Source organism: Artemia sp. Qi Xiang Cuo, chromosome 18, assembly GCF_049724085.1.
Source record: "Artemia sp. Qi Xiang Cuo chromosome 18, ASM4972408v1, whole genome shotgun sequence".
In the NCBI taxonomy this organism is placed as follows: domain Eukaryota; kingdom Metazoa; phylum Arthropoda; class Branchiopoda; order Anostraca; family Artemiidae; genus Artemia; species Artemia sp. Qi Xiang Cuo.
In genome coordinates this window covers 7840614-7854558 of record NC_142811.1, presented here as the reverse complement: position 1 = coordinate 7854558, position 13945 = coordinate 7840614, and the positions used below count along the sequence as shown (strand labels likewise).

General features: G+C 35.2%; 1 protein-coding gene across 1 annotated transcript in view; it reads left to right on the top strand.

The window, feature by feature from the left end:
• The first annotated feature begins 2191 nt into the window (after positions 1–2191).
• LOC148941162 (uncharacterized) overlaps positions 2192–13945 on the top strand; it is a 38648-nt gene continuing 26894 nt past the window's right edge. Inside the window, exons 1-2 of the mRNA XM_089104599.1 lie at positions 2192–2316; positions 8004–8321. Of these exons, the coding sequence (XP_088960725.1) occupies positions 2192–2316; positions 8004–8321 (443 nt within the window). The remainder of the gene's footprint in view (positions 2317–8003; positions 8322–13945) is intronic.

Here is a 13945-nt window from a genome sequence, read left to right as displayed (position 1 = left end):
ATCTTGGAAAAAATACACACAGGAAACACGTAAAGAAAAGAAAAGAAGAAGAAACATTTGACGGTAAACCTGTAGAGCTTTTTCCAAAAATGTCACAACTGTATTAATCATATCCTTAAGTTAATTAGTCATATCCTTCGATGCAGACTTATTTTCCGCAAAGAATCAACCGAAAATCAAACAATTCTTTGTTAAACTAAAATGACGACCCCCCCTTAAAGGACTATCCGAGCCAATGGTTAACACGCTAGACTTGAAAAGTACTCGTCGGTTATTCGAAACACATTCAAGAATTACGCTTAGGTTACATCTCAGAAAACCGGTTTCATAGCTGCAAAAACAAGTGATGGATGATATAATGCATATGACTTTTATAATTTGGGCTATATATTTGCACATTAGAGGTGAGGGTGGGGTTTAGGTTACGTTAAGCTGGGTTAGGTTTGAATAATTTTAGGTCCTAACCTAGACCCCCCCCCTAAACCCCCCAAAAACAGTTTAATATCGTATTCGCACTGAAAACCAGGCTATCATTGCCTAGTCTATAGCGGTAAACATATCAAAAACGGGTTTTATCCTTGCCTATACTCTATAGTAGTTAACCCGAGAGGCCCGCATAATGCAAGAGTACCCAAAAAACTACTTGTGGGAGCTCAAGCCTCATCTTTCAATGAGAATTCTTCTTGACAGGTATGGTCGGTATGAGGGTTAACATTTTCACTTCCTTTGACAGCTTTTTGCCACGTTCCAGAGCACCAGATAATCTGGGTTGCCCCCCCCCCCAATCACTTTTGACTCTTAAACAGAGCACTAGAACTTTCAATTTCCAATCGAATGAGCTCCTTTCGAAGCTTTTATGACAACTCCTTATATGCGAATTGCCTTGGTCAGAAAAAAAGAAAAAAGAAATAAATAATAAATTGTGCCACATAGCCTTCAGCAGTGCTTTTGCGCTGCCTATGATTTCTAGTCGTTAAGAGATTTAATCTATTAAAGTGAATTTGTATCTGCTGAAAATATCCCGGATATTTATATATTCTTTGGACTATTTGAACAAAATGGCTATCCCACGGTTTCAATCAGATGCGTTTGGGGATAAAAAGGCGTAGGAGGGAGCGATAGTCAGCTCTTTTATCACTTTTGGCTCTTAAAAGAGAACTAGATCCTTCAATTTCAAATCAAATAAACCTTTTCTAAAGTTTACAGGACCCCCCCCCCTTCCATAAAAACCTTATATGCCCCAAGGCATAAATAACAAACCTTACCCCCATGTCGGGGGAGGGGGCCTGTGTCAACCCCAAAAGCCTTGTTATATGATCTTTAGATTTTTTGGTTATCTCAAAATTCCTATCGGATGCTCTTGGGCAAAATAGTACGTGGGGGAGGGGGGGAGGGGGTAGCGTGTCAACTTCCGATCACTTTTGATTCTTAAAAAGAGCACTAGAGCTTTAAATTTTCAATCGAATGTGCTGCTTTCAAAGTTTCTATGACAACTTCGTCTATCCAAAGTGCCTTGGTCAGGAAAAACCTAACATTTTGACCATATTGCTCCTTCCTTAAATATTTCAAACTGACAAAATTCACCCTGAGTGCCTGGCTCTTGTTTTGACACCAGACCATCAAGAATCCAAATTTTAATTTCTTTAACTTTTCATTTTCGGTTGGTAATACTTGATAAATAGATAAATGTTTTGCTTGACTATCGGAAGCCGGAAGTGAGTGCTAACGAAAAAGGTGTCTGCTTGTCTAGATCTTGACTGAAGTGTAAAAACAAGGAGAAATAAAACCGTTTATAGATAAAAGAATACGAACTTTCAAAGACTTTCAAGAATATTCTCAGATAGTTTTCTTCGGGAAAGAGCAAGCAACTCCGAAAAACGCAGTATGAAATATAAAAAAAAATAGTAGAAAGTAAGTAGTTCAGTAGATATATAGTGCTAGATAAGTAGTTTTAGCACTACTTTGGTGAAAAGTGATTTTCTTTACAAAAGTGTATATCCAGTAGTGAAATAATTTGCTTTATCTCATAAATTTGTAAAAAGTGTCCCTTTTATGTCCAAAGTTTCTGAAACATGTCCCTTAGTTATTTGCCCTATTATGTCATTGTGTCCTGACGCTCCCGACACACAGAAATATGTCCTTTGGACATAAAATATGTCCAGTTGGCAACCCTGGAGTCAACCAATTCTAAATGGTACCTGGAGATATCTGGGGAAAACACAGGAAGTGTTGGATGATATGCCTCCAACCACGCATTGCACTCCCGGCCGAAGGCATCGAGTCAGGAGATCGATACCTGTACTACGCACGCCATTGGTCAGAATGCGAAAAAAAATTTAAGTCCCTATCCAAATAAAAAAAACACCCTTAAAAACGAAGAGAGTGAGCACAGGATACATATTTTCAAAGAAACACTGCAAGAAAATAAACGTCATCGATAGACGTGCCAACCTGTTTTATTCTTCCAAAATGTCAGAAGTATGAAAAACGACGAAGAAAAAAGTATGAAGAAACAAAAGGACAAAACAAAAACAAAAGACAAAACAGAAAACAAAAGGCTAATTTTCAGTCAGTGAATCAGAAACATGTTCTCAACACTGAAGGAAATTTTCTACTTAGATTTATTTGTCTATTTTGAATACTCTGGCACAAAAGATGTTAAAAAAGACTATGAGAAAACATAAAATTAGCGCAACAAAACAGGATTAGATGCAGAAAAAAAAATTCGGAAATGGATTTTTTTGGAAAGAAGACTAAGAAAGTCAGTATTCAGTAAAGCGCAAGTTTTTTTTATGATTTTAAAAATGTCACGAACCAGTAGATTTGGAACACTTGTTTCAAGAAACATGTCATAAACCGCGAAGCAGTAATTTTTATTTGTTTTAAGTTTGAACTTGACTCTTTACTTCCACACGAAAAACTTTTTTTTTAATTTTATTAGTTTTAACAATATAGACAATAAACCTTGTAAAAATATTTTTTTTTACAATTTAGGCCAAAAAAAATAGGAGGCCAATATGAGTTTTTGCTAAAACGGAGGCTTTCCAAATTTGAGACTTTTATTTGATTTTTTTCCGTAGGAGGAAGGAATTTTGGTATTTGTGTATTATACGCCACTCACTCAAGTTTACGCTGTGTAAAACACGAGAACAAACCGGTTTCTTCATTAGTTTCTTTCAGCTTAGTGTGAGACAAGTGACAGAATAGATGGGAAATATATAATTTCGGCTATATATGAGCACATGAAGGGGAGGGGATTAAAATATTTGGACAGTTTGAAGTCAGAAAAAAATTCTTACTTCATAATATGTGGAATAACTGTACATAACACATTTTGCATGCAGACCCACTATACTTTACCCCCCCCCCCCTAATGTGCAAATATATCGCCCAAATTTGTTTCTAAAGTAACGAAGAAATTAACGAAGAAACCGGGTTGTTCTCGAATTTTACACAGCATAAACTTGAGTGAGTAGCGTATAATACACAAGTACGCAAATTCCTTACCCCTACGGAAAATAAAACAACAAAATTCAAGTAAAATTCTTAAGTTTGGGAAGCTTTATTTTCCGCGGGGGGAATATTTTCCGTGGGTATTTTCAACGGGAGGGGGGGGATTTTCCAGGGGATATTTTCCTCGGGGGGGGGGGGGGTAAACACCTAGAATCACATATTTTAGTGGCCTGAAAGAACATTAGAAGGATTTAAGAGGAATAGTTAACACATTTTACAGAAACTTGTGCTAATTATTCATGCGATTTTTCTGTCACATTGCTGCAAAGAATTTTGCCTTCTCCGTCAGAAAATATACTTTCAATTATTTTCCTTCTTAGACTTCAATATTTTCGCAGACCTGAACATTAGGAGTGAATTGGTGCATCAAAGAAATTACCTATTTCAAATAAAATATCTTTTTAAAAACTCAAACCTTGGTTACCAAGGCCAGCCCGAACTGTCGTTACTGCTAGGTCACAAAGCGTGTTCTATATTTTGCTGTTTCCAGTAACTCGTTTGTTGCATGCTAGAAGTTTTAGACAGCACCTTCACCTCAACCTCAAAGTTCTATCATCAGCTCGATGCGACTTTTTTTTATGCTCTTTTGGACTATAAATCTACAAAAAACACACTGAAATGATCTAAAGCTTTGAACTGAGACTTTACTCATCTATCTCTGGTGTTGCAGTTGTCTGCTAGCTTCAGTGGAATATACTAGGTAGAGGAGGAGGAAAGGGGTGCTGGTCCTCCCTAGTTTTTAAAAATACGTCTTTGGAGTAGTTTTTTATTGAAAAAATGACCCTGTTTTATATTTTCACTAAGAATTGAAAAACCAACAAATATCTCAATCCCCACCCCCACCCCCGATTTTGAAATTACATTCTCCACCACACTAATTTTTTGTGGTTTGAGGCCACTAGTCTAGCCTAGCCATTAGAACTAGCCTAGTTCTGTTAGTCAGCAGAAAATTTTTGAAAAAATTCAAAGACCGGTAAGAGGAGTAGACAAGAGAAAACATTATATCAACAGCAAGTGAACAGACTCTTAAAATAATCAAACAACTTAAAACCTTGTGATAGCGCAGTGAACAAAGCCGTAGTTCTGGAAACACTGTTCTGCGGTTCAATCCCTCGTGTCGCAGGGAAGGTTTTACAATATCCACAGTTCTAACATTTTTTGTTGTTGTTGTTTGAATTTCTTTTTTTTTACATAAATAAACACTATTGTCTTCGTTTTTGCTGGCTTACTGCGGGGTATGTGGAAATTTATTTATTTGTTAATTTGAGCACTTTTTTACAAAAAAGTGTTTTTCAAAAAGATTTAGAACAGGTGGTGTCAACTAAGGGAAGGAGATTCCTCTCTGATTTTTTATTGAATTAAATAAAAAAACAAGTTTTTTAAACTGAAAGTAAGGAGCGACATTAAAACTTAAAACGAACAGAAATTATTCCGTGTATGAAAGAGGCTGTCCCCTCCTCAACGCCTCGCTCTTTACGCTAAAGTTTGACTATGTCTCACAACTTTATTTTTTAAAACAATAAAAAACTTTAGCATAAAGAGCGAGGCGTTGAGGAGGTGACAGCCTCTTTCATATATGGAATAATTTCTGTTCGTTTTAAGTTTTAATGTCGCTCCTTACTTTCAGTTTAAAAAACTTGTTTTTTTTATATTTAATTTCTGATCGTTTTTTGGTTAATGCAGCTTTTATTTTGGTTCACCGTCATTGAATAAGTAAACAAAATTTGCATAAAAAATTTTACTTTTCTTTTGCTAAATGGATATATCTAGATTTGGTTATGACGTAATTTACAAATTAACTTACGTAACTAACTTCTATAATAATAATAATAATAATAATTTTATTATAAGCCAAAAAACAGGCCATACAGAACAGTATTCTTAATCACACTCCACAAGAAAAATAACATAAATATCAAGTTTCACTCACTGATGTCAACGCTTCATTTACATATTTACATAACTGCCTGATTGACCTTTTTACAGTCGTTTTCAGGATCCCCGGGAACTCCAAGTTACCACCCTCAAAATACATTTCCCTTAATAGAGAAAGTTTCTGGCACTCGGTGAGAATATGGGCGACATCCTCAATACCTAGGTTACATCTGGGGCAAGAGTAATCTGCATTTGCATCTGGGGTCACCCTATTTCTTTCAAATACTCTTTTTCTATTTTTTAGTGGCAGGCAATTCGCTCGGATCCGAAACCAAGTCCTCAATGTCTCCCCCGGTAATCCTAGTTTAAAATAATATTCGAATCCAAACATCTCTTTTACATGGGAATAAAACTTCAATGTTTCAGATGTTTTAACTGCCTGGGTCCACATTTGGACTTCCTGGTCTTTTATTCTTTCTACAAACATCGCAAAAAACGACTCACCCTGATCTGAGGGTCCTAGCCCCTCATTCCAAATATATGATAATCCTAATCCATCTAAAACATTTTTTATTTGATACGGCCACGATCTTTTACGTTTCGACCGTAGCATCTCCACATAAGCTGCTTTTGCTAACCTATCTTCTGACAGACTTAGAACCTTTAGCCAGTACCGGATCATCTGTGCTAATCTACTCATTCTCAGCGAAAATATACCTAGGACACCTTTTATAGCCTGATTGTGGGTCGTTACGTGAAGACCAATTAATCTCTTAAAGTGTTGCAGCTGAATTGATTCCAATTGTGGTGCCGGGTCATGCCCCCAAAGTTCAAAGTTCTAATATGCAGAAAAATTGTATGAAACTCATTTTGCATGCAGACCCGCTGTGTTTATCCCCCCCCCCTAATGTGTAAATCTATAGCACAAATTTTATTCTAAAGTAACGAAGAAACTCACAAAAAAACGGTGTGTTCTTGAATTTTACACAGCGTAAACTTAAGTGAGTGGCACGTAACACACAAGTACCGAAATTCCTCCCCCCCTACGGAAATTAAAAAAATAAAACTCAAATAAAATTTTCAAATTTGGAGAACCTTATTATTTGGGGGTATTTTTTGGGAGGAGTATTATCTGGGGGATTTTCAGGGGGGGTGTAATTTCCGGGAGAGGGGTATTTTCCGGGGGATGGGGTATTTTCCAGGGGGTGTCCGCGGGGGCGGGGGTATTTTCCGGGGTATTTTCCGGCTGGTATTTCCCACGGGGGGGGGGATATTTTCTGTGTGTGTGTGGGGAGGGGTATTTTCCGGGGGTTATTTTCCGCGGGGGTATTTTTCGGGGGAGTATTCGTGGGGGGGGGGGTAAACGCCGGCAACCATATAAAATGAACAGAAATAATTAAAAAATACTTTTTCCACAAAGTAAGTTTTTGAAGAAAAAAAATAAAGAGCTCCATTAAACCAAGAATGAACAAAAATAGAATCAAATAATCTATCATGCATACAACTACCACATATCAGCATCAATAAATAAAAGAAACCCAAAACGATCAGAAATTGCAATAAATAACCGATTCAAACTAAAACGAGCAGAAATTAAAAGGAGTAGGGTTCAAAACCCCTGCGCTTTCTAAAAGCCAGAATACAATTTGTACTTTACAGAAAAAATTCTTTTAAATGTTTTCATTTTTATAAGTTTAAACATAATTTGCACAATACCGAAAAAATTTCTTTTAAATATTTTCTCTTTTATAACCTTTAAGAAATCAAAATTAATCAAGATTTGAAGGAATAAATATCAGCAATTCAACATATGCAGCATTTGTATATTAAACTGACAATGCAAATTCATTTGAATTTTTTTCAGTAAAGTGCAAATTATATTCTGGCTTTTAGAAAGCATAGGGGGTTTTGAACCCTGCTCATGTTAATTTCTGCTCGTTTTGAGTTTGACTCGGTTATTTATTGTAATTTCTGTTCGTTTTGGGTTTCATTTATTGATTTATGCTGATGCGTTGTACTTGTAAGCTTGGTAGATTATTTGATTCTGTTTATTTTTTTTTGGTTTAATGGAGTTCTTTACTTTTTTTTGAAAAAATGGTTTTGTGGAGAAAGTTTTTTTTAATTAATTTAACAAAAGAAACAACAAAAAAGGACATCTATCTGGTAATAAGGATTATGGGGTCTAGTATCTTCTCCTCATACTCTCCTCCTTGCTCGTTATTTTTGTAATTCTTAGCAATTTCGGTTTCTGGGCCCATAAACATGTCAAATCAAAGCACTGCCCGTTTGTCCGATCATTGAGTAATTTCTTTGTTATGTATCTGTATTTTTTTTCAGGATATCCTATACTTTAATATCCTATGCATTATATCACGATGTCCAATAAAATACATTTCTAGTTGCGTTCCTATTACACTTTATCTAAAATATTTTTAGCTACCTCAAAGAGATTTTTATATCTTAATTATTCTTTAAAATCGTTATCAAATGAAATTTCAGCACTAAAAACTTCAAATTACTTTTTTTCTTAATTTCATATCCTTGATTCTCCTCTCGATCTTATTACCTTATTTTGCAGTCGAGTTAAGTGAATGTTATTTCTTGCTATTTTTTAGGTTATATTCGGCCAATGTTTTCTTTCCTTTTCTATTGTTTGTCTTCACAGAAGCATACTCTCAAGTAAATCGGCAACAATTTCTAGACAATCTGTTTAGACGAAGAACAAGTATTATTCTTACAACTTACACGATAACCACTACAACAACAATACATCCAACATGTGTTCAGCTTTTGTCATCTTCATTGCCAGCTTGTCAGAGGAAGAAAAGGCAATATATCTGGGAATATGACTCAAATACAAGAAGCTACCCATTTTGGGCAAAGACTGTACAGTTCAACGCCTTACCCCTCCTGTATGCAGTAGAATATATCAGGTTTGTCCAAACGCCATTAAATCTTGAACCCCAATTTTGATTTTATAAGGGTTTATCTTAATTGGTTAAGAATAGTGATGAAATCTGTCATTTTCCAAACAAAACTTTGAAAAGTGAGCAATATAGACAAAAAAACAACGTTTTTTTTTTCTTACCTATCAAATTCGTTCTTATTTGGAAATTATATAAAAATTTAACTGAAGGTTAGAAGCAGCATTAAAACTTAAATGAATAGAAAAGTCTGTTTACGAATGGAACAACCCCTATCTAAACTTGCGATCTTTACTCTAAAGTTCTAGTTTTTTTTAAACACACTTTACTCAAATTCAACGGCCCATGTGTTTGAGCAGTCTTTCTTAAAGAATTATGACGAAAAGTCAAACTCTAGCGTTTTAAATGAGGGTTGAGGAAAAGGTAACCACCACTCAAGTATGAAATAATTTCTGTTCGTTTTAAATTAAATTTAAAATTTTAATCGCTCCTTACTTACTTTTAAATTTAGTTACTCCTGACTTTTAGTTGAAAAAAAGTAGTTTCTTGCCTAATTTCTGATAGCTTTTCAAATCATGCTGGAAAATCTCCTCCTCCCCCCTCATTAAGGAATGAAGGAAGTTGCTATTGATGTCTGTCACTCATTACTTACAATTTTTTACCATAAATGGTTGATAAAATCTGTTCACTGACGTTTGAGCATAAGCTTCTTAAGATGTAATTTCCTTATTATTCGTATTGCTCTAATTATTAAAAGACCAAATAATTACTGGAGGTCGAACATTACCAATTACTGGAGGTCTTGTGGTACCAGCGCATGTGGCAGTTTGAAGAAAAATTACGTTACAGAAAAAAATATCCAGGTCGAGCTGTTTTTAGGTTTCTACAATTTCTTCCCTCAGTGATATTACAACCAGTGGGGGTTCGAAAGGTGCACTACCTTTCATGGAGGTAAGGGCAAATATATTTGGCCCGAGGTGCCACGATCTTTGTCACTAATTATATCTTCCTATTATCTCTTTCTAGGGGAAATGGACCCCCCCCTGCATACATTGTAATGACGGTACTTCTCGAAAATTCTTTTAATATCCCACAAGGGTTGGAGTAAAAATATCATTAAAATGCTAATATTGAATTCTGAGACCGCCATAGGACCATGTTATTCTGAGACCGCCATAGGACCATGTTATTCTACGACCGCCATAGGACCACTTTATTCTACGACCGCCATAGGACCATGTTATTCTGAGACCGCCATAGGACCATGTTATTCGACGACCGCCATAGGACCATGTTATTCTGAGACCGCCATAGGACCATGTTATTCTGCGACTGCCATAGGACCATTTTATTCTACGACCGCCATAGGACTATGTTATTCTGAGACCGTCATAGGACCATGTTATTCTTCGACCGCCATAGGACCATGTTATTCTACGACCGCCATAGGACCATGTTATTCTACGACCGCCATAGGACCATGTTATTCTACGTTACTCTATGTTCCGTCCTGTGCTATTTGGGATTGCGTAATATGTTATGAAGGACAGGTTTCTGACATAATTTATGTAGGCCAGATTTCTACTTTATAATAAAGTTGGCATGATATAATGTTGTCAAACATGTTTTGAGAGTATGCAGTTTGTTATTAAAAAATTGGACACTACAATCAGAACTGTTTGATTGACATTTAAAAAGGGGTAATGAGATTTGCGAATTGGAGTGTAGGATTTTGTGAATTTGATCCTATTAAGGATTGACTTGAAATAAAATTTTTTAACAAGAAATGGCTGAAAAGTGTTTTGGGGGAGATGGGGATGATTGTGTACTGTATAATACACAAGTGATGTTTGGACAGTGTTGTCAATTTAAAACAATCGAAATTCATTGATTGACATTTGCAAAAAAGGGGTAATTCGTGATTGGATAATATTTTAACATGAAATCTCTAAATAAAATATTTTTGGAGCATGTACTTGACGATGGAGAATAAAGGTTAAAGTGATTAGCAATTACGAGCGAGGATTCCCCCCACTGGTTCATGGCAGTAGGCTACGCATATCAAGTTGAAAATTCGACAGAATGAGGTATTTGAGGTGGAACTTGAACTAAATCAAAATACACTATGTGCACGCAGATTTTCAAAATGGCCTATCTCAAAAAGAGATTTGTGTATTAAGTTGGAACTTTCAGAGAGTGCTTAAAGGGAAAGTCAATTCACCAAAAGGAAATATGTGCACGCTCAGGCCTGGAGAAAAGAGTTAAAGTGATTAGCAATTACGAGCGAGGATTCCCCCACTGGTTCCTGGCAGTAGGCTACGCATATCAAGTTGAAAATTTGACAGAATGAGGTATTTGAGGTGGAACTTGAACTAAATCAAAATACACTATGTGCAAGCAGATTTTCAAAATGACATATCTCAAAAAGGGATTTGTGTATTAAGTTGGAACTTTCTGAGAGTGCTTAGAGGGAAAGTCAATTCACCAAAAGGAAATATGTGCACGCTCAGGCCTGGATAAAAGGGTTAAAGTGATTAGCAATTATGAGTGAGGATTTCAACTTCTGCAGTAGGGTTATCTGATACGCTGAATCTGATAGTGTGACTTTTATTAAAGTTTTACGACTTTTAGAGGATATTTTCCACTTTTTTCGAAAATGTGGCAAATTTTCTCAGGCGCCTAACTTTAGACGGGTATAACTAAACTTGGTGCAACTTATATATTTGAAATCAACACACAAATCTAATTCTTTTGCTGTATCTTTTGGTATCAAAATTCCGTTTTTTAGAGTTTGGTTACTATTGAGCTGGGTCGCTCCTTACTCTCTTTTGATAGTACTAAAGAACTTTCAACAGAGAACTTTCAAAACTTTAGATATCTCTTTTGAAAGTACTAAAGAACTTTAGCGTAAAGAGTGGGGATTTTGCTTCATGGACAATCCACTTCTTCCATACAAAAACCCTTCCTGAAAATATGTCCCGCGTACACACCTCCCCCGCCCCCCTCCCCCCGCAGAAAAGTCCACCCGGAAAACATCGGTATACTTCCCAATAACAAAAACTATATGTAAACAATGGGCAAAGTTCATAACTTGCAGCCCTTCCCCTGGAGACTGTGGGGGATGAAGTCATCCTCAATGAAATAGTTATTAGATATTTTGACTATGCTGAACAAAATGGCTTTCTAAAAATTTGGATCGTGTAACTTTGGGAAAATTGAGCATTGAATGGGGCCTAGTTGCCCCTTCAGTTTTTTGGTCACTTAAACAGGGCACTAGAACTTTTAATTGTCGTTCAAATGAGCCCTACAGTAGGGTGTCCGCTACTATCCTAAGCTTCTGCTGAAGCTAGCTTCGAATATTGAACCTAAGAGATTCATATTACCATGGTTACGAAGTGTTTATAGAATTGTTAGTCTTTAAAAAGACCGTTGGGTAGTCATGGGTGTGATGACTATTGTAAAAATTCATCATGTTTGTCATCCACTCAGTATGATTCCAATCTATATCACGGGTTTGTTTGTTCTTCTTCTTCCTAGGATATCTCACACACATATTCCGAGAAGGAATATCTATCGGTACCCATTTGCTAAAAAATCGAACCTCGTCCACTGGGTTGTGTATTTTATTCGAAAATACCTCACAATTAAAACTTCCAAGTTGCATATTGGTATATCTGATTTGCATTTGTCGATTAAAAGTTTATCAGTGGGCACATTCCCTTTTGTGTACAGTGCTGTTACGCCAAAAAAACAGCATATCTCTCTAACTTCCTCTTGTACATAGGATAAATCCTTCCCTTTGTTATATATTGGAAGTATCATTCTATTATATAAACCTATTTTGTTTATAACGTATAGTGTATTGCGCCACCTGTCTTCATTGTAGTCATACATATTGTAGTTTATATGCCACTGGTAAAAAGAGACTTCTTGATGATCTGTAGTCAGCAGTAGAAACGCACATTCAAAAATCACTCCACATGACGATTTCTTCAAGCCAATGTATTCGCAATCGAAAACACCATACATCCTTGAAGTTATATCGATAGAATGGATATTCAAACTGTATAAAATTCCAATTTGAAACTCGATTTTATACTAAAGAAACTGAATATGTTAACACATACCCAAGACGCCCTTGTTTATATTTAATAAACTATTTTTTTATTATTAAGGTCTCAGAATATTTATCTTCGCGAATGACAAGTAACGATTTTCCATAAATTAGAATATTAGATAGATATCACATGTAAACAAGAAACTGCCGGTGTTTTAGACGTAAATTTCTCACACCTAGAAGAGACTTGCATCTCATTACCCTAAATATACATGCTAATTCGGTTTCATCTCGTGACATATTTTTACATGTCAATTGCTAAAGAGCTTTATTCATCTCAAACATAGAAAGGAATCAATTTAATAAATTATTATAATATTTTCGTTTTTATATTGAATTTCTGGTTGTTTTTTTTGTATTCACAATGGAAATCCCCCCTATGTGGAAGATTAATTTCCATTCGTCTTAGTTTTTAACGATGCTCCTTATTTCTAGTTGAAAATGCTTATTTTTTAATTTAATTGGAATGAAAAGTCAAAGTCTAACATAAAGAACAAGGTATTTCGGAGGGGGTAGCTAACTTCATATACGGGGTAATTTCCATTCGTCTTAGTTTTTAACGATGCTCCTTATTTCTAGTTGAAAATGCTTATTTTTTAATTTAATTGGGATGAAAAGTCAAAGTCTAACATAAAGAACGAGGTATTTTGGAGGGGGTAGCTAACTTCATATACGGTATAATTTCCATTCGTCTTAGTTTTTAACGATGCTCTTTATTTCTAGTTTAAAATGCTTAATTTTTAATTTAATTGGGATGAAATGTCAAAGTCTAACATCGTTTATGAGTGCTGGCATATCTGATGAAATAATTTAGATCGTATGATAAATTTAATTTTTTTTTTTAATCCAGTAGTTTTTCAGTAAGGACATTCGATATGCTAAAAGTGTTTGATTCAAACTTTTACCTTGATCATCGATGTTGTTAGCAGAATTTCAAAAGGATCGCTTATGAGTGCTGGCGTATCTGATGAAGTAATTTAGATCGTATGATAAATTTAATTTTTTTTTTATTTTTTAATGCAGTAGTTTTTTTTATTAAGGACACACGATATCCTAAAAGTGTTTGATTAAAACTTTTACCTTGAGAATCGATGTTGTTAGAAGAATTTCAAAAGGATCGTTTGTGAATGCTGGCGTATCTGATGAAATGATTTAGGTCGTATGATCAGTTTAGTAAGGACAATCGATATCCTAAAAGTGTCTGATTCAAACTTTTACCTTGAGCATCGATGTTGTTAGCAGAATTTCAAAAGGATCGCATATGAGTGCTGCCGTATCTGATGAAGTAATTTAGGTCGTATGATAAATTTAATTTTTTTTTTATTTTTTAATGCAGTAGTTTTTTTTATTAAGGACAGTCGATATACTAAAAGTGTATGATTAAAACTTTTAACTTGAGAATAAATGTTGTTATAAGAATTTAAAAATGATCGTTTATTAGTTCTGGCGTATCTGATGAAATAATTTAGGTCGTATGATAAATTTAGTAAGGACATTCGATATCCTAAAAGTGTCT